Genomic DNA, 24,408 nt, shown 5'->3' with positions numbered 1-24,408 from the left:
TGTGTGTTTGTGTGCGTAAGAAATGTTTCACAATTGGGAATGTTTCAGAAGAAAAGGGGAGAAAAAATATCTCTCTGCGAGAAAATTATCAATTTTTCCTGGACAGCGGTGGAAAAGTGCTAATTATTTGGATTGCGCCGCTTGCGGAGCAGTCAGTGACTTGTGAGAGTGCCTATGGGACACTACCGGAGTTGTGGAATTGCGCAAGAAACCCATCTTCCTCGCGAGCTCTATTTTGTGTTAACCTTTTTGTGACATTGAAAAAAAGTGCGAAAGGGGTTGTAGACGGGAAAATCCCATGAAAAGTGCGTGAAAGTGCACCCAGGGTTGCTTGAGAGGTAGAGAAGGAGAAGCCACAGAGATTCGCAAAGATAGGTAGAAGTGGGAGTATGGCCAAGGACGAGGAGGACGATGAATTCCTACCGGACAGAGATGCCGCCAAGGGGTTCTATGCGAAATACGAACCAAAGGAAATTCTGGGCAGGTAAGCTCCGCTGTAAAAATATTCCCCCAGCACGTGCTGCATCCGCGCTCATGCTTGCCAGCACATTCCAATGGTATTGGGGCAGAGAGGGGGAGGCAAGAGAGCTATTGCAGTAATTCTATTTATCCAAAAATTCTTCAATTGAGAGGAAATTATGTACTAAAGTTAAATAACAAGACCCTTTAGCTCGTGCTCGTGTCGCCCATGCTCTGTTTACTTGCACCATGCTGTTTTGATGCTGCTGTTGCTGCAAAAAATGACACAAAAAGGGGCAAAAGAATCCAAACCAAGATAAGCCGCCAAAGAAAAATGAAAACATCTTTTTGATGTCCCCCAGTTAGACCGCGTTATCTTGGGGTGTTTGTGATTGCAAAGTTTGACCATTGTGCTGATTAATTAATTCGATGTATCGACTGTACCAGTTGGGGCCCAATTAGCCAGATTCCAATTGGATTCTAGTTAGATTACAGCACAATTTTTTTTTAATGTTTGTCCTGAAATTTCTTCTAAAAAATAAAGACACCAAGACTCAAGAGGGATAGGCTGTCTTTCGTCTATGAGAACTTTTATGAAACAGACTTATTCCTTAATCTTTAAAGCGTCTGAATCTCTGAAAGCTTTTAAAATCTAATCTAGTTTCTCTTTAAACTTCTTTTTTCTTCTAATAATCTGACTGAACTATCTGCTAAAGGTAAAGATAAGACTAGCCATGATCCTTAATTAGATCCTTATCAAGTACAGACTTTCTTTGTATAGTATTAAAATTTATTCTTTACTCGTTGTATTTTACAAAAATTGATCATTCATTTCATTATATCAAAAATAAATTTTATTGAAAAAAAATAGCAATGAAAAGAAGAGAATTTCTGACGTAATTTTTTGGCGATAATGTTTGTAAACAAATATTTGCATTCTGAGAGACGCCGATAGGTCTCTTGGGTCTTTTCCACTGTTCTCTCAAAACAAAAAAAAAACAATTTTCCATTCCGAGGGCAATGACCCACGTAAATCTCTAGACTCGATAGCAATAGCTGTGATTTGCTGAGAGTACATTGATTTTGGAATAAAAATAGGCACATGATAGGAAATATAATTTTGCGTGTAAGGAAGAAGAGAGAACTGGGACAAAATTAGTGGTGGTTGTGGGTAATTAAATCGCATGGTGGTGTCGTCAGAGAGATCTGACGTTCCCGGAAAAAAAAATCGTGCGCATCTTGGGAAGATTCCCGCACAGAGGAATGAAAAAAAAAATAACGAATACTTACAATCATGACAAGAGTTTTGACCCAGAAAATTGATTTTGTCTTCTCTGTCTCTCTCTCCGTGTTGTTTTGGGTCCCGAAACGCAAACAGAGGCATCAGCTCAACAGTCAGGCGGTGCATTGAGAAGGAGACTGGTCGTGAATTTGCTGCCAAGATCATCGATTTGGGTGCTGAAGGAGCCACAGAAGCATCAACGCGTCACATGTTGGAGGCGACACGCCAGGAAATTTCCATTTTACGCCATGTAATGGGGCATCCGTACATCATTGAGCTGCAGGATGTTTTTGAGTCTGACGCCTTCATCTTCCTTGTGTTTGAGCTGTGCAAGAATGGTGAACTCTTTGACTATCTCACCTCCGTCGTGACACTGTCTGAGAAGAAGACGCGATACATTATGAGGTACTTTTCCATCATTTCGCATATTGTGATCATTTTTTCATTCCTTGTTTTAACTGCGTCGCCTTTTGTGAACTTTTGCAATTTACGCGTCTCATTTTTTGTGTTGTTGTGTTAAATTTTTAAGGAAAAAAAATGAATAAGGAGGGTGGCTAAATGCGAAAAAATCGGCCAGAGTCCAAGGTGGAAGAGTTATTATCACTTGTGTTGAGACAATATTTCGGGATCAAAACAAAGAGATGCGTTTTTTTGAATTATTTTTTTGTGATAAAAATAGAAAAAATTTTTTTTGCACTTGGAAATTTGAGAATATGTAAATTCAAAGAGAAACGTGCTGGAGATAATCGAAATGCTGGCCAATGATTCGTCGTTTATGCCAACACATTGCTTTCTCAGCTGAACTAAACATTCTGGAAACTTCTCTCATGCTCCAAAAGAGACACAAAGAAATGAGAAAATTACTTTTTAATATTTATTTATTAATAATAAAAAAATTGGATAATGTTCTTCCAGAATTATGTATTTTTAAAAAATGACTGAATGTATATAAGAATTTTATTAGCAAATTTGCAATGTTTTTGAAGGTTTTGAAGCAGGAAAATCTTTTATTTTGTTCTAAACTAACATTAAAAATGTATAACATTAAGAATTCTAATGATTTTTTTTTTATTAAATTTTCATATAAGAATTTGAGATGAATGAAAAAAAGAAGAGATCTTCGAAAAAAGTTTCTCAATTTTAGCTCTTAAATCTTAACAATATTTTTTGTTAAGACTTTTAAATGTAAAAACAAAGACATTAGTTGTTCTTTAAAGAAAATCAGTAAAAACCACTAAATCAAGATCAAAATTCTTTTTTTTTATTTTAATTTCAGACAAGTATTTGAAGGAGTTGAATATATTCATGCTGCAGACATTGTGCACAGAGACTTGAAGCCAGAAAATATTTTACTGGATGACAGTTTAAATGTTAAAATTACAGATTTTGGTTTTGCCAAACATCTTGAGCCTGGACAGAAGCTTTTTGGTGAGTTAACAGAGAAAATTTTGCAAAATTACTGCGAATTTTCTTCTATTGACATTAAGCAGCTTCGAGTATTCTGTATGTGTACACGATGACAAAACTTGCAATTGTTAAGAAAGATAAGAAAATTTTCTCAAGTGCAACAAACAACACTCGAGAAAACTATTCAGCAGAAAAAAAAGAAGTCTTTTGTGCATGGAAGGAGTGATGGGTTAATCCCACATGCTCTGACTAATTGAATCACTTACTAAAGGGATGATTTTGCCTCAAGTGTTTTGTCACATGCGGAAGTATTTGAAAGAAGAAAAAAATCTTAAAAGAATATTTTCTTCATCTGGTTTTGTAGATTTGTGTGGCACTCCTGGGTATTTGGCGCCTGAAACGCTTAAATGCAGCATGTTTGAAGATGCAGCGGGATATTCGAAAGAGGTGGATGTTTGGGCGTGTGGTGTGATAATGTTTACACTCCTCGTGGGTTGCCCACCGTTTTGGCATCGCAAACAAATGGTAATGCTGCGAAATATCATGGAAGGGAAATACAGTTTTACATCACCCGAATGGGCTGATATTTCAGGTAAAAGATGAGACAAGACAGAAGAGCAAAAGAAAATTTATTATTTAAATGCATCAAATGTGACATTAATGGGTTTTCTTTTATATGAATTTATTCAACAATTTTTGCAGAGGATCCCAAAGATTTGATACGAAAGTGCCTCGTTGTTGATCCAGTTAAACGTATTACAGTACAGGAAGCTCTCCGTCATCCATTCTTCAATACAGTTGTAAGTAGAATGTTTTTCATTGATAAAACCTCACACTCTGGATGGGGTTTTATGATAAAAATTCTCTTTCACCGTAGAAACTTTCTATTAGAACTTTTTATTTTCTCATGAATTTTTATTTAAAATTTTACATATTATAAAAAAAAATAATTTGTAGAAATCATTTTGAATTAGAGTAGAAATGTAGTTTCACATTGCAAAATTTTACTACTGGCGATGGTTTTTCCTAAAAAAAAGAAAAAGAAAAGAATCATCAAACATTTGAGAATCTTTATCACACACACTTTATTTCACAATATTTCTTCTATATATTTCACCAGCTTTTTGAGCAAGACATTGGAATACTTAAACGAAGTCTATCAACAAAATCAAGGAGATTCAGTCGTATCTCCGAAATTGCACTGGTACGAATGAAGAACTTTTTGTGGGGAGATTCATACACAATGATGAGATGCCAGGATATGGCAATAGTGCCATTTTTGTGTTGTGTACATATTGAAGTTTTTTCTTTTTTATTTAATTTAATTTCTATGTCTTCTAATTTCATCATTTTGTTGTGTATCGTACAAATAAAATTGTATAATTTATTAATATTTTCTGTCAAAAAAAACCAAAATATTTATGGCAATTGTGGCAAATGGAAGAACTCAAAAACAAATTTTGGTTGTTGTGATAGTGAAAAAAAAATGTTTTTTGGGAGTAAAATTTTTGTGAAAAAGTGCTACGCAAATTAACCCCTAAAAGACGTGCCTTTTAGTGAAAAGAAATTGAATTTAAACAAAAAAGGTCAAAAAAAGCTTAAAGGCTATGTGGTGGATACAACGCATTGGCTCACTAATCATCTTTGTCAAGCCTCTTTAGATGCAAAAATGTATAACATTTTTCTTTAATTTTATTTATCACACTGCATGCATATTTTCTTCATTTTCTTCACTGTCTTTTCTTTTCTGTGCCTTTTCGTGGAATACTAAAAAAAAACAAAAGTGTGTGCTTTTGGGGCATCATGAGAATACTCATGGGTTTGCTAAAAGAGAAAAAAATGTCCTTTGACTTGCAGAAGAGGAGACAGAGTTTATTCAATGCTAGAAAGAAGTTCCTTTATGCAATTCTCTGCGTACGAGCTGTTGTGCGTATCAGACGATTGAGATTTACGGCTGAACCACTTAAAGTTGAGGAAGCCCTCAAGGATCCATACAGGGTGAAAGTGCTAAGAAAGGTAAATTTTTATAATGAAAATTCTTAAATCTTAAAGAAAAATTAAAAATTTTCATTAATTTTCCCACACAGGTGATCGATGGCTGTGCCTTCCGTGTTTATGGTCATTGGGTGAAGAAGGGCGAAGGCCAAAATAGAGCTGCGCTCTTTGAGAATATGCCACGTACAGAGTTACATACACTCTATATGAATAATCTAAGTCGATAGAATTGTACAGAAGGAGAGGAAAAGTTTTTTTTTCTTAATTTATAAGCAAAGATCAATTAACAAGAGATTTTGCTTGCAATACGAATGAATAAAAAATGAAAAGTGCTCAAAGAAAATCAACGAATTATCCCTCAATTTTGCAACAATTAGAATTTTAGTCAGAGTGAGGATTTTCATTTTATCTCTAAATTGAGATATTTTGCAGAAAAGGAAGGAATTGATCTTTATAATAAGGCTAACTTCAAAACCTTCCTGTATGCAATGGACATTGATAGAGAATAAGAATTGAAATTGAAGAATAGAATAGACTGAAAGAAGGAATTCACGCTAGAGAGGGAGAAATTCGTAGATGTTAAATATCTCACACAAAATGTTTTTATGGAATATTATTTTATTTATAAGTGAGAATACAATATAATTTTATTTATTTAATGAAAAAAAAAGACAGAAGAAGCAAAAAATCTCTTCTTTGTGCCGAAATACTTAAAAAATCAAAAAGAATCATCTTTCATCAGTTTGTGTGCGTTTTATTTCATTAAAAACTCTTATTTCCACATTTTTTTTTCATTTTATTTGAACTTGAGGCCAAAAAATAAATAATAAAACAGTGGAAATTAAAACATAACCGAGTCATAATTTATAATGGTATTTTATTATGTATAGTTTTTTTTTCTCCAATGAATCTAATTCCATTTTTAAAAAAATTGAGAATTTTATCGAAATTTTATTGCAATATAGAAGTCTCCATTGCCCCAGTTTCTTTTAAGAATTCATCATTGGCAAAACTAATTTTAATTAGGTATTTTTTTCTTTTGTATTTGTATACAGAGAAGTTTGAGAGATAAAAGGGACCGTTGTGTCATTAAAGTGAATTTTCATTGTTATTGTCTTTCTTTTCTTTTTCTTTTGCAGTTTTTTTTTATTGTAGCTTCGCGCCCTTCGCGCCCCAAGTGATGGCACATTTTTCTTTAATCTCTTTTATCACAACACCTCTTCGGCACGAATGCAGTGAAAATTGAATAATCCCTCGTCATGGACAATTTCTCAAAAAAAAAAGAAAAAGAAAAACATGGTGGTTGGTCCCCGCGGTACAAGAGGAGGAGGAACGTGCACGAGAATGGAATGCGACACACCAACACAATTATCCGCGTACAGAGAGGAGCTCACATTGGGGAAAAGAGAGACAAGTGAGAAAAAGAAGTTTTGTAATTTTGCGCTTTGAAACAAAACGCAAAGTGATCAACCGGGAGTTGATCTCTTCATTGCGCAAGATCGCGCGCGGTTGGGTTTTTCGAGAATTCCACGAGATTGCACGCTTTGCGGAGAGAATTCCCTCGCGGGGATGCACTTTAGAGCCATGGTGTAATGACGTGGATTACCGTATACCCCGCGATCTGTGGGTGGATTGATAGTGGAGGAATATTGAGGAGAGAAAGAAAAGAAACGAAAAAAAAAACGGTGAAAATAGTGATCTTGTGGCGATCGCGAGGTATTCTCTTGTGATCTCACTCTAACACCAGGTACACCACGATCGATCACCCTGTAAAGGCGATCATTCTTGCGGGCCTTATGTGTGTGTGGTTACCGCGAGGTGAGAAATTTTGCAGTGCGAGGAGATCCAAGCTACAAGAGGTTGATCTCACAGTTCAGTGCCAGAATGGAGATGGTCGCGATCAGCTTGGTGGTGTAGTGCTTGCGCGTTCTTTTCTCAATTAATCTCCATTTTTGGTAGAAATTTTTTCAACAAATTCTCAACAAATCCACGCAGAGGTACCTCGTTGATGTGCAATAGAGTGGTTTTTGTGCAGTTTTTCCCGCATTTTCATTGAGTTTTCCGTGCAAATGCATTGAGGAATTTTTTAACCATCAAGTAGTGTGTGTTGAGTTGAGAAGAAAAAGCAGCCAGCACTTTTCGATGCACCAATATAAGAAAAAGCCAACAACCAAGTCGCGTGAATAGTGTGTTGGATGTTTGACGTGGTGTCTGTGGTACCTGGTGGTAGTGTTGTGTGTTTAAAAACCCGCCAAGAAGAAGGAATTATAAAGTTGAAAACTGTAGCATATATGTAGTTGTTTGGGGCAAACAAGCACGTATATATATTATAAAAAGGTAAAAATGCTTTTGAAGAAGACAGAGAGAATATTGTGTGATGGTGAAAAAAAATTGCCAAAAATTCTGCTTGATCTCCCTTGTCTTGAAGCTCTTTTTATTCCATTTTTACCTTTATTTTGCTGCGGGATGTTGTGTATTTCTTTATTTTTATTTTGTGGCCCCGCACATTGTAGGTATATACAGTGGAATTGGCTAGGAATATTTTAAGCTGTGTGTATTTGTTGATCATCCGAAAACAGGTGCCAGAAATTCCCTCTTTTAGTTGCAATTTTATTCTTCAGGCTCTTTCAATGGTTTGTGCCCCCATTTTTTGTTGTTGTTTCTTCATTTCTCTCTACGTCGCATGATCCTCGAGCGATCGTCAAAGTATGTAATGTACAATAACGCAAAAAGATCACAATTCCATCGAGGGAGAAATTTTTCTGTGTACTTTTCACTCGGTTAAATTACACTAAAGAAGAATTCTTCTCTCTCTCTCACTTTAGAGGGTATCGTGCTCTAGGCTAGAGTGATTGATTCTTTCATTAGTGAATGCGGAAATTCAATGTTGATCATCAAAATAATTTCCTCTCTTGCAATGCCTTTTTTCTCCGCAATGGCGAGCAATATTGCGGTCGTGTTGAGGATGGCAGATGTGCTAAAGGGGGAGCAATGGGGGGAAAAGTCATGCAGACAGAAATATTTGCAACTAATCAATCCAGTCTCATGCTTTCGAGATGGAGGTACATTCGCATATAATATAATGCGCATACTCTTGTGAACAACAACACAAACTGATGAAGTTCTAATGACCTCAACATAGAGTAATTTATATATATAATATTTTATTTATTCTCTCCTCTTCCCCATCTCATCACATTGGTGCATTTCACACTCATATGTGTTGTGTGGTGGCGAGGAAGACGATCGTGTGGAGATGGAGATTATTCACCATGGGTGTGAGGAAGAGTCTCAAAAGAATGAGAAGTATTGTGGAAGTCTGTCCACATCTTCTCTATATACCTACCTACATATATAGCATCCGTGTGTGGGGCTGTGCGTCTGGCAAACGGAGAGAGAGACACTCTTTTATGGCACTTGGGGGCCTATGCTTGTGGTGTGTCTCCACAGAGAGCATTAAAGAGTGTTCCAATTGCATTCTATGCAACATCATCACAAGAGAGCTCCCCAAGTGAAAGAAACCCGCAATGGATTGAAATTCCACTGTGTGCCATGAGAGATGTGGTGTGGAGATGATGATGGAAGAAAATGACCAACCGTCATTTTCTCTCTCATTCACTCTCGCCAGGAATTTCACGGAAAATTCTTCAATGGAATTTCTTGCACTTGTTCCAATCTTCCATTTGGCATTGTTCAATTTTTTTTAAAGAAAATATTTATTGTGCATTAAATATAATTTCTCCCTCTCTCTCTCTCTCTCGTGCATCAATTATTGTCTGTAAGTACAATTATTTCATTGTCTGCGCACATATGCCCAAGACACCCTCTCTGTGTAAGCAAAATATGCCGGAATTAGTCAATTTCTTCAACTCCCATCCACTCCAGCGCGGTACGGATGAAGGAGGCAGCAAAAAAAGAGCGTAATTTCGTGTTTTATACATTTCCCGCCCAAATCTGCACCATATGCACTTCGCTGCCCAGAGACTTCTCAATCCATCCTACCATTTGGTTGGTAGTTACTAACCAGAAATCATCTCCTGCAATTACAACGCAAATCCATCAGAGACGCGCGGGTTCTTTTATTTTTCCCTCACAGTCGCTCTTTTTTTCCTTCAACATACACCAACAATTTGAAGTTGTTCGTGGCGGATGGAATGAATAAAAAAAATCACAATGAAGGTTTTTCAACTTGCACCGAAATGGGATTCTCAGAGTAGCCAAGTTTGGATGTATACAATAATGTTCCTAACAAAAAAACTCTGTAATGCGATTTTAAAAGCCCCACATAGCCAGCAATTTAATCGTCAGATGGAATTGGGTAAAAAATAAATAAATAAGAAGCATGTCTATTGATTATGGGAAAATTGTAAAAGAAAATCTTCTTCCTTATAAAAGTTTTATGAGATGGTCGCCCTTTTGTTGTTATATTGAAACTCACAATGATTCTATAGTGGAAATATTAATTTTTGACCCATAAATGAATTACATATTTTTGTTAATCTTAAAGGAGCTTATTCAGGCATATATGGATTCTGTACTTATTTGAGGAAACAATTTTCCACTAAGATCACAAAAAAACCGGAAGTTTCACACAAAATGCGTTCACATTAAAAATAAAATGTGTTTTCTTGTGCTTTCTTTTAATTTTTTAATTCTCTAAAACTTAATATTCTTGTCAAAATTGTTTCTTAGAATTAGAGTAAAACACCCACATACGCATTCTTTATAGCATTATTTATAAATAAATTTATAGTATTCTTTATAAAGAAATCTCAACTCCATTCACTTGCAATATCTGTGAATGCCTTCTGATGAAGCAGCGTGGTTGATGGAAGTACCACCAAACATTGGTGAGGAGGTATATAAAAGGCTTGTATAAGAAATGGAAAAGGAGTGAATTTATGGGTGTAAAGATCTCCATTGGAACTGTGTGTTGGATGAACTGATGAGGGGAGTTTTGTTTCTCTCCCTGTAATTTTCGTTAATTAAACGTCTGTCTCTGCCGTGAGTATCTCCCTGTGCTGGGGTTTTATGTCCAACCAAGAGACATGGTGATTCCTCAATTTTTTTTTTGCGTTGACAATATAAATTTTGGGGCTTTCTCACAACGGATACATCATCGTACAACAATTAAATGCGGTTCACAAGAAGACTTACCAAAAGTTTTTGAGAGGATCTGTTTTTCGTTTTATTTTTTTGGGGGGGGGGGGGAGATTTCTGAATGATTTTATGATTTTATTTTGATAGAAAAATTCTCAAGGCAATAAAATGGTGATGTTTGAAGTATTCTCCATGTCGTGCAGATCCGACACAATATTCTTTTTCATCTAAAGTTGTGACTTTTTTTTCTTCTCCAACAAGCATTAGCACAACACTTGGCAATTTTGTGATTATTGTCCAACATCTTGTGCTTGGTGGTTTAATCACACACGGGCAAATGTCTGGGATGTGGGAATTGGTCAGCAGAGAAGGTTGTTAATGCATTTGATGAACGGAAGTGAGTTATTTTACTTTTGTCTTCTCTATTTTGTTGGAGTTCTTTTTTTCTAGAACTCTTGTCTGTCTCTAAAGGAAGTTATATGTATATGTAGGTACCTATCAAAAAATTATAATTGAGAGGTGAGGGTTGAGGGAAGAAAAAAGCAGCTACCTAGCATACAATATTCATATATAAAGAAAATTCATTCTGAAGAAGAACAAGAGGTGATGAAATATAATTATGAAAAACACGGTCAAATAGTTTCAAGTTAAAAGGTGAAGGAGAAAAAAATATATAAACGAGACAAAGGAGTAATAAAAAAAGAGTAGTGATAATAAAAGATACTCAAGAATGTTTCAATGGTCAGTGAATTCTTTTCTTTATTATTTTCTCCATACAGTATATCTTTTTCAACCTCATGGGTTTTCTTCATGTATGCCGGCAAAAAGGGTCTCCTCTCTTTCTCTTCTCCGCAATGGCTATGTCGTAGCTTCTCGTTGCGGTGTTCTTTTCTTTCTAATATGCAAAAGAAATTTACGAATATTGTCAACGAGTTATTTATGTAAATACCCTTGGCAATCAATAAATTATTTAGAAGCCGGCAAGAGCGAGATTTTTCCCAAAGATTCAATTTATTTTGTCAATATTTACTGGCTTTTCTTCGTGTGTGTATATATGTACCACATCAAGCCGGAGTGAAAGAGGTTGAATTTGTGTCCCTTTTGTTATTTGCTTCTTGTCTTTCTTGCATCTTCTTTTTCTTCCCCCAATTCTACCGTGGAGGATCTCTTTTGTACCTTTTTCTTATTTGAATCATTCTTTTTTTTTTTCTTTCAAAAGGAAGACAATTTCTTTGCATATCCACCACACCACAATTGTGGGATCCCAGCAGCAATAGCAACAAGTAGCAGCAGCAGCAAAGGAGAAGAACGAAAAGTTCTTGCATTCTCTGATGGTGATGGTAAAATCAGCATGAGAAGATGCGAATGTTATATAGGGGGAAGAAGAAAACCGCCCCAGCTTTGTTCTGTCAGTTACAAACTGTCAAGGAATTGGAAATCCAAATTGATAAGTGGATGCTGAATTGTATATGTGTGGTGTAGCACACAGCTTCTCTTTTTTTTCTCAACATCTCCACCATCATCCTTTACATTGTCGTTGTCGGCTACCTCCAAGGGAATTTTCTTTCTCCTCTTTTAAATATCTGGATTTTTTCCCTTCATCAAACTCGCCCCAACCTCTCTGTGAGAGCCAAGCATGTTCATTCAGTGCCCAATTGTCGTCTCTCCTCAACTGGTGGATCGAAGAAGAAGGGAATTTTGTTACTTGGCGACACACATAAATCTGTTGGCAACTTGTTTGCATGTCGCATTAAAGATTTATTTATTTATTATACTTTTTTTATACATACATACATATCCTCTTTCCTCAAGAATTGACTTCTTGTTTCTAGAAGAGAGGAGGAGATTGCAGTATGAGGTGGATCAAATGCTAAAGCATTATATTGTAGATAAGATGTTTGTGATATTGTCTTGCAAAACTATGGGAAATAATTGGCGCTGATTCTTCTACTTTGATACCTTTTTCTTATCTTGATTTTCAGTTTCTATGTTTGAGAGAATATTACCATCGTTGTGCTTTTATTTATTTATTTTAACGTTTGATGTAAAAGGAAGTTGGTTTATGAGATTTTCTCTAATTCACTCAAAGCTTATTCATTCTCTGCAGATGTTCCTGAAGTTGTTTATCTCGCGGTTTCATTATACTTCTTTTCAAATTTACGCTAAAAATAGAAGAAAATAATATTTTTTGAAATATATATATATTATCAAATGAACCTTAATATATATTTTTAATTGTACCTTTTATCTCGTGATTTCTTCACACTAATGGAATTAATACAATAAAATATTAAATTAATTCCTTTAAGAGCCTTTTGTCGGTACAAGTTCTTTTGATAAATTCAAGAATATTTTTTTGCATTAGAATTTATCTTTTGATCTTTTAATTTAGAGATTAAGATAAACTCTTTCCTCCCCACATGTCTTGTCTATCTACCCATAAAATATTTAAAGTATGTACTTTATTTCATGCTTCGTGATCTTGATTTTCTTTCAATCTCACTGTCTTGTTAATTAAATTGCATAAGTCCATTTTGTTTTAGCTGCAATTTGCAATTATTCCAATGCTAATATCATGCATTTAATTCACGAACTTTTGTAATACTGGAGGAAAGTCTTTTTTTCTTCATGTTGAGTGCTCTTTGCGGCACGAAATTACATATATACAAATATATTTCCATCTGTCTGCTGAACCATTAGTGAAGAAAGAAATTGCATCGATTTAACTCTTTCCCTGACCTCTTTTGTTATTTTATATGTACATACTTTACCTTCTCGCTCTCTCTCTCTCACTGTCTTTGCAGATACTGCTGGTGGAATGTGTTTTGTTGCTATCAAACGGAAACAGACTGGCGGAAAAATTGAGCATTCGTGGCTAAAGTAGCTGTTTTTCTGCAGCCACCAACAGCAGCATTGCAATGGTGACGATAGAAGAATTCACGTTGATGTGACTAAAAATTGTCATCTAAATGTTAAAAATTTCTATGAAGTTTTTACGATGTCACAACGAGATTTCGAGGTGAGTGTCTCATAATTTAATTGAAATGTTACATTCTTGCCCATTTTTTTTTCTTTAGCAATCTATATAAGTAGCAACATCGCATAAAGTGGTTCTCTTGCAAATATGACAGGTTGCGCGAAACAGGGGGAAAACGTGCAAATAAGAATGTATCAAATATATAGCAAGAGGTAGATGAGTGCCACACTCTCGAGGAAAAAAGGGGTAAACAAAAAGGAGAAAGAAAGAGAGAAACAACTCTATGCGAAGAAGATTCACAAATAAGAGAAAATCAAAAGATTTCAATTGGTGTCTAGGCGAGGAACCCACCAAAGCATCAGATATATACGTACGGTTGTATGGAAGATGGCTTTTAATACACCACATATTTTGAAAAACCAGTAGAAAAGGCTTAATGGAACATTTGAAGTAAAATGATAAATATAAATTACTTTGCAAAATGATTTATTTCCCATTTTAGACACTATTGCACTTATGGGCAAAATATGGTTTTTATGCCATGTGCCCCACTATCATTGCTCATGACATATCCACATATATTTTAGTTATACTTACATATGTTTTTGCAGGCATCTCTCCTTCTGGTACTATCGCTTCTCTTTGGAAACACAAAGTTTATTTTACACCAAATGGGTAAAAAAAAAGATCGCAAATACCTTCCTACTTCTATCTACAATATAGAACATCTCATTCAACCTTTATGCCCATTTATTTTCACTATGTATGCATATATGTATAGGGATGTTTGTGTGTCATTTTACGCAAAGTGAGAGGAAGAGAACTGCGAGAAAACTATCACATACTCTATTTAAGATGTTCATATCTCTTTGACTTCTTTCAACTAATAAATCCCACCCTTTATACGTCTCCCGTTTTTCATTTCACACCGCATGAGAGTCGTGAGAAATTTTTGCGTGCAGCAAAATGATTTCAGGTCGTACGTTTGATTAAGGCACCCAACTCTATGTAGGATAGATATATAGTTGAGAAAAAGAGCGATATACTATATGGGATAAGAACGTGTGTGTGGTAAATGAAGAGACGATGTTGATATGGGAAAGAAGAGGTGTAAGAATGTTTTTTTCTTCTTCTTCTCAATAAGACAAGAAATTGCATAATTTATTTCACAATATGACGTGCATAAAATTCTTTCCATTTCACTATTTTCTTTAATTGATTTACTCTCATATAGAACAAATATATAACATACTGTGTAGGTATTTAATTCCGTATACCTGGTTAGATGAGCCGCGGTAATATTAGAGAAGCTATTTCCAATATAATTTTGCAAATTGATTCTTTTGCAAAAGATTGCAAAATTGACAAATTGGGAGGTGTGGATCAATTAAAAAGTTTAACTTGAGACGATGCGAAAATATATCTGAAATATTGTCATTTTAGAAGACCATTAACCCACCGGGGATCCACTACCAACAGATACAATTCTTCGCACTGAATGCAAGCTCGGTGGATTTTCTTGTTTTTTTCTCATCAAAAGAAATCTCTGCTGTTTTGCTGATAAGAATCTTCATCATTGGGAAATTATTTTAATATTTTATTTCAATTCAACATATTTATTCTTATGCATTAATAAAGTATCTCTTCTCTAAAAGGGGCGCGTTTGGTTTGTGTCAATAACCTTCCCCATATGGTAGGCGGGTAGAGGGGGAGGTTTGAGGATGGTGGAATGGTACAAAAACAAGACGATGTGAGAAAGGAAATTTAATTGCAAATTTTCCGAAAAATTAATTGCAAAATTAACTTGGAAGTAACAGAGGGATCTTCTTTCGGTTTTGCTCATAAAAGGTTTTGCTCATATATGTATTTTTTATTCATTCTTGCACCCAGCATTATGCTGCGCTATTTTGTATGTACAATGCGCAGAGAGAAATATGAACGAAAAGGGGAGTAAGAGAAACAGCATTAATTACAAAATTTTCTATAACAACGTGAAACCATATCGGTTGTGATGTTCTATCAGTACCGCCTTATGAAAAAAAGCACGCGCGTGCACCTTCTCTTCCCCTCTCACGAAATTGCATTCTTCATAACATTTTTTTTTCTTCCCCAACCATCAATTTTTTTCATCCTGCCAATTTATTGATCTCTCATGATTTTTTTTGAGTGAGATTTTGAGTGTGGAATGCGGGGGGAAAAAGATTACAAATAAATAAGAAAATTCAAGAGTTATTCCATCGATCACGACTCCCCAGTCCGGTTAAAGATGAAGTATAATCTTCTTGTACGTTTAGGAGATGAGAATTCATGACAATTTGTTGCTTTTTCACATGTGAAATTCAATCCTAGAATATTAATATAAATTAATTTAATTATATATGAATTTAATTGTTGGCAATGTGTGTTGAGAAGGAGACAAATCTTCTATATGAGCAATTTTATACGCTACCCAACAAATTCTTCTCTTCAGTTAAAAAGAACAAAAATGAAAAACAAGAGAAGCTAAACGAGAGATGATGCCAAAAACAGAAGAAACATGAAGATTGGGTTCTTTTTAAAACATATAGGTTGGTTAAAGTAGGAGGAAAAGACGCGCGGAGTTTGGGATGTTAAGTTAAGAAGAAGAAAAAAAAAGAGCAGAGGCACGATTAGCTGCTGTTAATGAGAATAGAATATTCATGAATATTTAGAATATTGTCTCAATAAATTTCGAATTACACACACGTTGGATTTTTCATTTGAGAAAGGTGCAGATGTGTGAGAAATTGAGAAGAAGTTTAGAGAGGAGAATTTAAAGGAAAAAAAATCAACACTGAATGGAATGTTTCTACTTCCATTCCGCGCGCGTATCTGTTCAAAGGGAAATTTATCCAAGTAATTTTTCCCTCATTTAAGTGTGTCGAAGAGGAATTAGATAAGAGTGAAATTGAAGTGAGGAGGTATATTTTATGATAATTTTACAAGACACAAAAAACCTGCATCATTTAATGTGAATTTCCTATATAAAATATTCAATTAATTGATATTGATATTGGAGAAGACAGTCATGTATGTATAATTATTCCTTCTAATTGTGATGGAAGAGCTTTGAATTTTCTTTATTTGAATTCTTCCGACAGCCAAGACAAGTTTCATTTTGATATTTATTTTTTGGAATAAAATATTCAATGGGAATTCTTTTGATATTGAAGATTTTTTTATTTGAGAGGGTTAGAAAGCTTTTATTATATTTATTAGCTTTTCTCTAACCTACAGAATTCTTTTTATTTAATTTTTTTTTAATTTGGTTGAACTGCCAATATCCATTCAACAGATGTAACTAAATCTTTTCGCATTATTTGTGCACATAATGATTTGCGAAAAAAATTAACCAATCAATCATGTAAATGTGTGGTACAACAATAAAGTCCAATTAGTGGAAGGAGCCAACACCACATCAAAGATGCGACATGGAAGAGTAATTATTTCATCGAGTGTTAAATTTTTGCAATGAAGGAGAAACAATAAAATTTCACGGTTGGAGATGAGATGTGAAGAAGTGGCAAATGAAAGAAAGAAAAAAAAAAAGAACTCAAGATGAGAAGGGAGAAAAATGATTCGCATATTGGCCAGGAAGTTCACGAAATTAACGTCAATTTGCAATTTCTTACACAGCAGCTTCTCAAAGTTTATATAGGTATATATCTACCTTATTTTATGTGCATATGTTATGTATATGTACAAAAAAAACAAAGACATAAACGATGGGAAAGACGAGAGAGAGAGAGAGAGAATTGGGAGTCTTCATTAAAATTAGAATTTCCCCATATAGCCTTTAATTTTCGGGGATGAGTTTCTTCAGTGCGAAAGATGAGGAAGAGAGTATAAATGAGAATATTCTTCCTTGTCGTACTACACCATCGCAGTACTCTCCTCCATGTACCTTCCGTGTGTATATATAGATGGTAAAAATTGACCATTTAAGCTGTGGCAGAAAGTGCAATGTCCCATGGAAATTTTTGCGGGGAAGAAATCATCATCATCAATCCCATGGTTATTAAGTATCCACACCAAACGATATGGGGAGAGAGAAATCAGCATATGGATTGTCGATGGGAGTCTTGCTTGAAAATGGTCAATTGTAAAGCAATTAACAGATGCGTTTATATTGCAAAAGTTTATTCACTTGGCAACATTATCTGGGGATATCAACAAATTGCACATGTTATTGGAAGTCAAGCATTATGTGTTTTGCCTCTGCTGATTATATTGCCCCAGCACAAGATGCGTCTACCATCGATGAGATGGAGATGAGGAGGGATAAAAAAAAATGTCGTCTTGGGAGAGGTATTTGTGGTTGGTGGCTGGCTGTAAGTGAGGAGTCAAAGAAATCCGCCGAGGTGAGGGATTTTAATGAGTTCCACTCAAGGACATTCCAATGTTGAGAAAAGAAGAAGAAAAATCACATTGGAATTGAGATTTCCCTCCTCACACAATGTTATATGGTTTGATTTTGCATTTTTCGGAGGGTTAAGAAGATGCACGTCGGGCAACGAGTGGGCGCGGCGAGGGTAAAGGGTCTCACAGTGGGAGCTACGCTGTGGAGGTTTGGGGAACAAAAGAAGAGACAATGGTTGAAGGAAAGGTGCATAGAAGATAAAATGCAAATTATATCGAAGGGTTCAAAATGTAATTAAAGAAATGGTTGATGCGGTGTTTAGTGTACGACCAACAACACAAGGGTGGTGTAAGGAGGAGAGAAGGAAGTGCATTGGGAATAGAGATATATATGTACGTAGAGAGAGGTACAGGCATTACATATATGTATGTATGTAGCTCGATGGTACCAGAAGGAGGAATTTTTGATTTCTCAGGAATTCCGTGGCAGTGAACACGACCGTGGAAGGCAAATCTCGGGGTTCTTCTCTATAAGCACAACACCAATCATTAGACCAAAGACCACGACGATAAAACTCACGAGTGAGAGAAATGTGGATGCCGGACAAAAAAGAGATGATGATGGCAGAAAAAAAGACGATATATGTTGCTTTGGGAAGATGCGAGAAGAAGTAAAAGGGGAAGAGAGACCAACAAAAACCGTTCACCATCTGGGAATATATCAAGAGAGGCATGCCATTGATTTCTTTCGCTACTGAATCTGTGCTTGACGCCCTCCTACTATGCTCCTCCAGCATAATTAGAGATTGTATTCCCCCATTCCCGTATTCTCCCTTCTTTCCACCTCATCTAAACCATCCTCTTCTTCATATTACATATGCTTCATTCCTCGACATTGCATTTGGGATTATGTGCAATTTGCAATTTTCACTTCTTTTGAGAATAAAAAAAAATGGCTACTCACGATACGATCAAAGAGTAAAAATTTTAAGTAGATACCTCATACTCATGAAAAATTGCATCAACATTGGAATTTCACTCTTGTAAGAATTTAATATAATACAAGTATATAATTTTAATGCTTCTGGTTGAGCATAAACGTTTTCTTATTATGTAGATTGCACATATTTTTTATGACTTAACAGTGTGTGTGTGTAAATTTCTACTTCTTTACCATCAGTTAAAGTTCAAAAAAATATATTTCTTCAGGAAAAAATATATTAGCTTAAAAATATGATTTAGGTGGGGATTTAGGGCTTTTGAGTTGAAACAATTGCAATTTCCTAGAACTCTAGTACAAAGACTAACCAATATTTTCTTGTGAATGCCACATGTTAGCTAGACGAATGATTTTAAACATTTTAATGGAAACACAAGATTTAAAAATAAAGAAATAAATGTAGAGTTAAAGAAGAAGATAAAAAAACCAAATAAAAATTTTGTTCCATAGTTGCATTGCAAAAAGCAATTGATGGTAATATTGAAGAGTAAAATTGCATTATATAGAATTCACAGAGAAAGCTCCATCTTGCATCTTTTCTTTATCGTGGAAATAAATCATTTAAATGAGTCTTTCATTTGGTAGTTCGTTTGATTTTATTTAGCTTTTTTTCTCATACTGTCCTCTTCGTTTCTCTTTCTCAAGCATTCATCAGCACCTCAAAGTGTTTCTCAATTCTCTTTTAAAGAGGGGTATTAACAGTTTTCACATCGATTAACTCATCTTGAGATTTCCTCTATAAATTTTATATTCAGCGCGAGATTATGTATACCTTCTGTATATGTATGTATAAGGGAGCATATAAATATGCAAAAAAAGTGATTTACTATTCCATCCTAATCTAAATCGCATCAATTGATGCAACATCAAATAAGATTATTCTTAATTAATCTCCTATATTGAGATAATTCACAAATATTGGTTGTAAAAGATGCCATATTGTGAGAATTTAGCCTGAGAGAGGAAGAAATAAATCATTATTAGTGGATTATTTTACCTTAATGTTGCCACGGTAGCCTAAGCGTAAGGTATACTCTTGAAAGCTCTTACAAACTCTTGAATCACTAATTTTATTAATAAATAATTCAACTAATGCATTTTTTCTCTGACAATGCGAATTCTATGATGATTTATGCTTTAAACATAAAAAAGAGCAACAATTTGTAGTACATATACCATATATAAATATTTCGACAATCCCCATATTGACATGAAATTGAGGTGAGAAGGTCAAAAAAGGTGCCAAATCAGAAAAAAGTTACCAACTACAAGTAAAAGAATAAAATTTTTCCAAGTCATTGGAATAAATCTCCCATGGATATCATATGTTTTGGAATGAGTTTTTGAGCGATGAAAGAAAAGAATCAAATATCTTTTTTTTTTCTGTGTGTGAAAAGGAAAAGAAGGTGTGTTGTATACAGTATACCTATATAGGTATGTAAACTTTTATGCGTGAAGAAATGAACAAAAGTCGATTGGAATTTTTCACCCGCAAATAATTGTTGGTGTCTCACTCATTAATCAGTTTGATTAATTGCTTCTATGCGATTACAATCCAACACATAATTATATTTAATACCTTTTTCCACTAACACCAATACCATATAATCTTTTTCCTTCGTAATTCTCAATCGTGTTTTCATCTCCCTGCAATTTTCTTGTATATATGGCGAAATTGAATTAATTTCATCTTAAGATCCGTTTGCTCTCTCCTCTGCGGAAAATTCCACAAGTCCCACAAATATATGAAATCTATTTGCGAAAGAGATATTTTTTTTACTCTGAATCTAAAGGAGTTTATTCACCGTTGTTAAATAATATTGTTCGCAAATAATGTGGTAAATAAAGAAAATCTTGCAAGGATTAAAAAATGTACTGGTAAGCTGACCAAGCTTACGGGAGCTGTGTTTCTTTCAGTGTACCAATTTTGTGAGAGCAAACTAGAACGCGAATTAATTTAAATACGCGCAAAGTCTGGAATAGTATTAAAGTCATACGCTAATAAATTTTTAGAAGGCCATATCTCGAGAACGGATCCATAGATTTTCATAAATTTTTTTTTGTTTGAAAGGTCTTGAAGTCAGCTATAACATATCGAAAAATGAAAAAAATTTATGTCGCCATTTTCGAAAAATTCGAGTTCGAAATTTTCGAAAACTTTGTTTTCGATTTTAGCGCCTCTTGCGGACATTTTTCGAAGTTGTAATGTTCTAGACATTTGTAGGGTTTCACGAAACCTTTCATTTGCGCTTGAGTTGATCAAGATCGGACATGTAGAACCCGAGATATGACATGCCAACTTTGGAAGGCTATATCTCGAGAACGGATCCATAGATTTTCTTCATTTTTGGCATGAAGCTAGATAATATGGTCAGCTACAACATATCAAAAAATGAAAAAAATTTATGTCGTCGTTTTCGAGATATTCATCGAAAACTCATCGAAAATTTTGTTTTTGATTTTTGGCCCTCTAGCGGTCACTTTTGAAACTTCGGATGTTCTAGAGAGTTGTAGGGTTTGTTGAGATCTTTCATTTGACCCCGGGTTGATCAAAATCGGTCAAGCCGTTTTCGAGTTATGGTCGATTTTCGATGAAAAATTGTGGCGGCCATATTGACTAAACGGCTTGACCGATTTTCGAAAATGAGGTATCGTTGGAAAGCTCTTGATGGCCCCTACAACATATCAAAATTTCAGATTTTTAGCTATTACAGGGGCTGAGATATAGCGAAAACAAAATTTTGAGGTTATTCAAAATGGCGGACGGGGGGGTGGGGGGGTGGATTTGACCTCATAATCGGATGTCTTCCGGTCGATATTTAAACTTTGCCGTTGACCGCAAGTCTCTATCTATTACCGTTCTCTTGTAATTTAGCAAAAGGTTCCGGACGGACGGACGGACGGCCGGCCGGCCGGCCGGCCGGCCGGAAAAAATTTTTTGGCGCATACGTTTTTTGGAATGTGGGGACCCTAATTCGTGCTCATCCCAAGTTTGAGCCCGATCTGACGACTTTCGATTTTGCTCGGTACACAAAAGCTGTGTCTGAAAGAAACACAGCTAAAATGAAATTATTTATTTAGCTCTTTTTTTAAGATCAGCGTATCTTTCAATAACAACTTAGCACATATAAAAGTGAATAGACTTCTTTTTGCATTTGAAACATCAGCTTGAACGTACAAGCCTCCAACTGGATTCATTTGATTGCAATAAAACCAAAGAATTTTTTTTCACATGGGGTGAGGGAAATGTTGTACTACCTCCCCGATAATTTTTCCGCCTTATTCTTCATATATCTTTTTTTGTGTCTCTCTCTCATTTTATAATCATCAATATACTTTACTTTCTGTAGCACGATGTAGCAATTTCTTGGATATATTGCACACAGTGCGTGGAAGAGTGAGAGGGAAGCAATAATTTTCGTAAATTACACTCTGAAATCATGATACCACTCTTTGCGTCCCTCAAGTTGCATGCCAACTGGTGCGGAGATGCCGAAAAAAAAGTGAACAAGACCAAAGAAAAATTATACACATCTTGTCTTCGATGAGGTGGAGAAGAATTAAAAGAAAAAAAACAGAGATCGCCCGACCTGTGGGAATGACAAGATTGAAAATTTCATCACTGGCCTTTTCAGATTTTTAATATATTCTTCCGGGGTGAGAAAGAAAAGGAAAAGTATATGGGAATGAATTTATTGATAAAAGAAAAATCTATTTTCCTCGGAATTTTCCCTTAAGACCAGACACACGTGAGAAGGGAGAAGGAGGGGATGTAATATTGATCGAGTTGTTCTGCGACTGGGGTGAGAAGAAAGAATGAGAGATGATAAATCTGTTGCGATCAAAAGGCACCTATTTGTGTGGAATGTTGATTGAAGAACAACCAAAGCAAAGAATCCAATATGTTCGCTCTCTCTCTCCGGAGCCGTTGCAAGTACCACATAATTTCTATACTTAATACGCGGGCAAAGAATCTTTTCACAAGAGCGCGCGGCGCAAAGAAGAGGCCCGTTGTGCTGTTTGTGGGTATGAAATGCCAAAGAGAAAAGAATCACGATCAATTTCTGATAAATTGGGAGGGAGGAAAGATGCAATAATTGAATGGGATGATAATACCATGATCTTCTTTTTTTTCTTGTCTTACCCTCTCCTTAATCCTCTTTCTCTTCTATTTTTTCTTGGTTCTTAATTTTTTGCAATCGGCGCCGCAGAATGAACCAGAAGGAACACCAGATTTGCCGGCCGCCAACAGAACGTTATTCCTGGAGAAGGTAATGCAACTTTTATTTTATTTGCTTTTGATGTTGTTGTTGTTGTGAGATTGGAAGTCTTAATGATGTTCATAATATTCTCTCCTCTATATAATATAGGTGAGACAATCAAATGCTGCGTGCCAGAGTGGTGACTTTACAACGGCTGTGGCACTCTACACCGATGCTTTGGCACTCGATCCCACAAATCACATTCTCTACAGCAATAGATCCGCTGCCAGACTCAAGCAGGGACAATTTCAGCTTGCACTTCAGGTGAGTGCAATTGTATGTGCAATATGGAGTGAGAAGGTGATCGATGGGGTTCTCTTTGCAATTGCAGAAATTTATTTTTAGACACTCCCGTATGTGTGTGATCTTTGTGTACCTTTCCGGGTGCGCTAAATCAGTAAATCAATATGTATGTAAGTGGGTACATACATAATTAGATGCGCGACAGAGATTAAGCTGAAAATTGTGCAAAATATCTCTCAGAATTAACGATATTAATTCCAAAAAAATGAGAAACTTTTATGAAGAGTTTTAGAAGTTGGTTGAATCTTTAGAATTTCTTATGATCGTTAAGAGTTCTTGAGAATGAAGCGTCAAAATATTAAAAGATCAGCAAAAACGAAATAACTGTCCTTACTCAATTTTTAATTTATTTAATTCAACGAATATTAATTTAATACATTAGTTTATTAAACCGATGAATTAACTCGATTAACTCAAATTCTGAATCACTACACAAGAAGAATTTTTAAATTTCTTTACAGAATCATTAAGAACTCCCAAAAATAGACATGAAATGATCATGAATGAAAAAGAAAAGAAATTCTTTAAAAAAAAAACTTTTTTTAGTCTTTTAAAGACTTCCATACTTGTGGATTATTGTTAATTAAATTAAATAACTAATAATTCCTTAAAAAATAAATTCTTAATGGGTGATTTGAGTGGCCACGAGCATTAAAAGAGAATTTCTGCTTCTTTTTTTAAGGATGCAACCAAAGCCAGAGAACTCTGCCCACAGTGGCCAAAGGCCTACTTTCGGCAGGGTGTGGCTCTGCAGTGTTTGGGAAGGTATGGTGAAGCCCTGGCGGCTTTTAGTTCGGGCCTGGCACAAGATCCCTCCAATAAGCAACTCCTGGCTGGACTTGTGGAGGCGAGTATCAAGTCTCCCCTCCGGAGTGCCCTGGAACCGACTTTTCAGCAACTCTGTGCCATGAAACTCGATCAATCGCCCTTTGTGGTGATCTCAGTGGTGGGTCAGGAGCTCCTCCAGGCGGGGCAGTACCATTCAGCGGTGACAGTCTTGGAGGCAGCACTGCAGATTGGTTCGTGTTCCCTGAAACTCCGTGGATCCGTATTTAGTGCTCTAAGTTCAGCACATTGGGCACTTAATCAACTCGATAAGGCCATCAGCTATATGCAGCAGGATTTGGCGGTGGCTAAGAGTTTAGGTGATACCCAGGGGGAATGTCGTGTATATGGGAATCTCGGCAGTGGGAAATTCAGTCAGGGATCCTACAAGGAAGCTCTAACTGCCCATAGGTGAGTTTTG

At 35.6% G+C, this 24,408-nt stretch overlaps 2 protein-coding genes across 3 annotated transcripts in view; both read left to right on the top strand.

The window, feature by feature from the left end:
- The first annotated feature begins 9 nt into the window (after positions 1-9).
- On the top strand, positions 10-6,254 carry LOC129797809 (phosphorylase b kinase gamma catalytic chain, liver/testis isoform). Of its 2 annotated transcripts, XM_055840646.1 has the most exons (8): positions 10-484; positions 1,838-2,146; positions 3,018-3,169; positions 3,513-3,740; positions 3,851-3,948; positions 4,269-4,352; positions 5,006-5,164; positions 5,236-6,254. In XM_055840646.1, exons 1-8 carry the CDS (start codon positions 390-392, stop codon positions 5,368-5,370), a joined length of 1,260 nt encoding a protein of 419 aa, XP_055696621.1. In that variant the 5' UTR covers positions 10-389; the 3' UTR covers positions 5,371-6,254. The 2 variants fall into 2 exon arrangements, with proteins under 2 accessions (XP_055696621.1, XP_055696630.1); XM_055840655.1 differs by lacking the exon at positions 4,269-4,352.
- Positions 6,255-6,343: 89 nt separating this feature from the next.
- Positions 6,344-24,408, top strand: part of LOC129797641 (tetratricopeptide repeat protein 28) — a 25,437-nt gene continuing 7,372 nt past the window's right edge. The window contains exons 1-5 of the mRNA XM_055840416.1: positions 6,344-7,480; positions 13,048-13,262; positions 22,809-22,868; positions 22,968-23,123; positions 23,845-24,398. Of these exons, the coding sequence (XP_055696391.1) occupies positions 13,242-13,262; positions 22,809-22,868; positions 22,968-23,123; positions 23,845-24,398 (791 nt within the window). The 5' untranslated portion in view covers positions 6,344-7,480; positions 13,048-13,241. The remainder of the gene's footprint in view (positions 7,481-13,047; positions 13,263-22,808; positions 22,869-22,967; positions 23,124-23,844; positions 24,399-24,408) is intronic.

The sequence above is a fragment of the Lutzomyia longipalpis genome, chromosome 1 (genome assembly GCF_024334085.1).
Source record: "Lutzomyia longipalpis isolate SR_M1_2022 chromosome 1, ASM2433408v1".
Taxonomy (NCBI): domain Eukaryota; kingdom Metazoa; phylum Arthropoda; class Insecta; order Diptera; family Psychodidae; genus Lutzomyia; species Lutzomyia longipalpis.
Note: the sequence above shows the minus strand (reverse complement) of the source record. Positions and strands in the feature narration are given on the sequence as shown.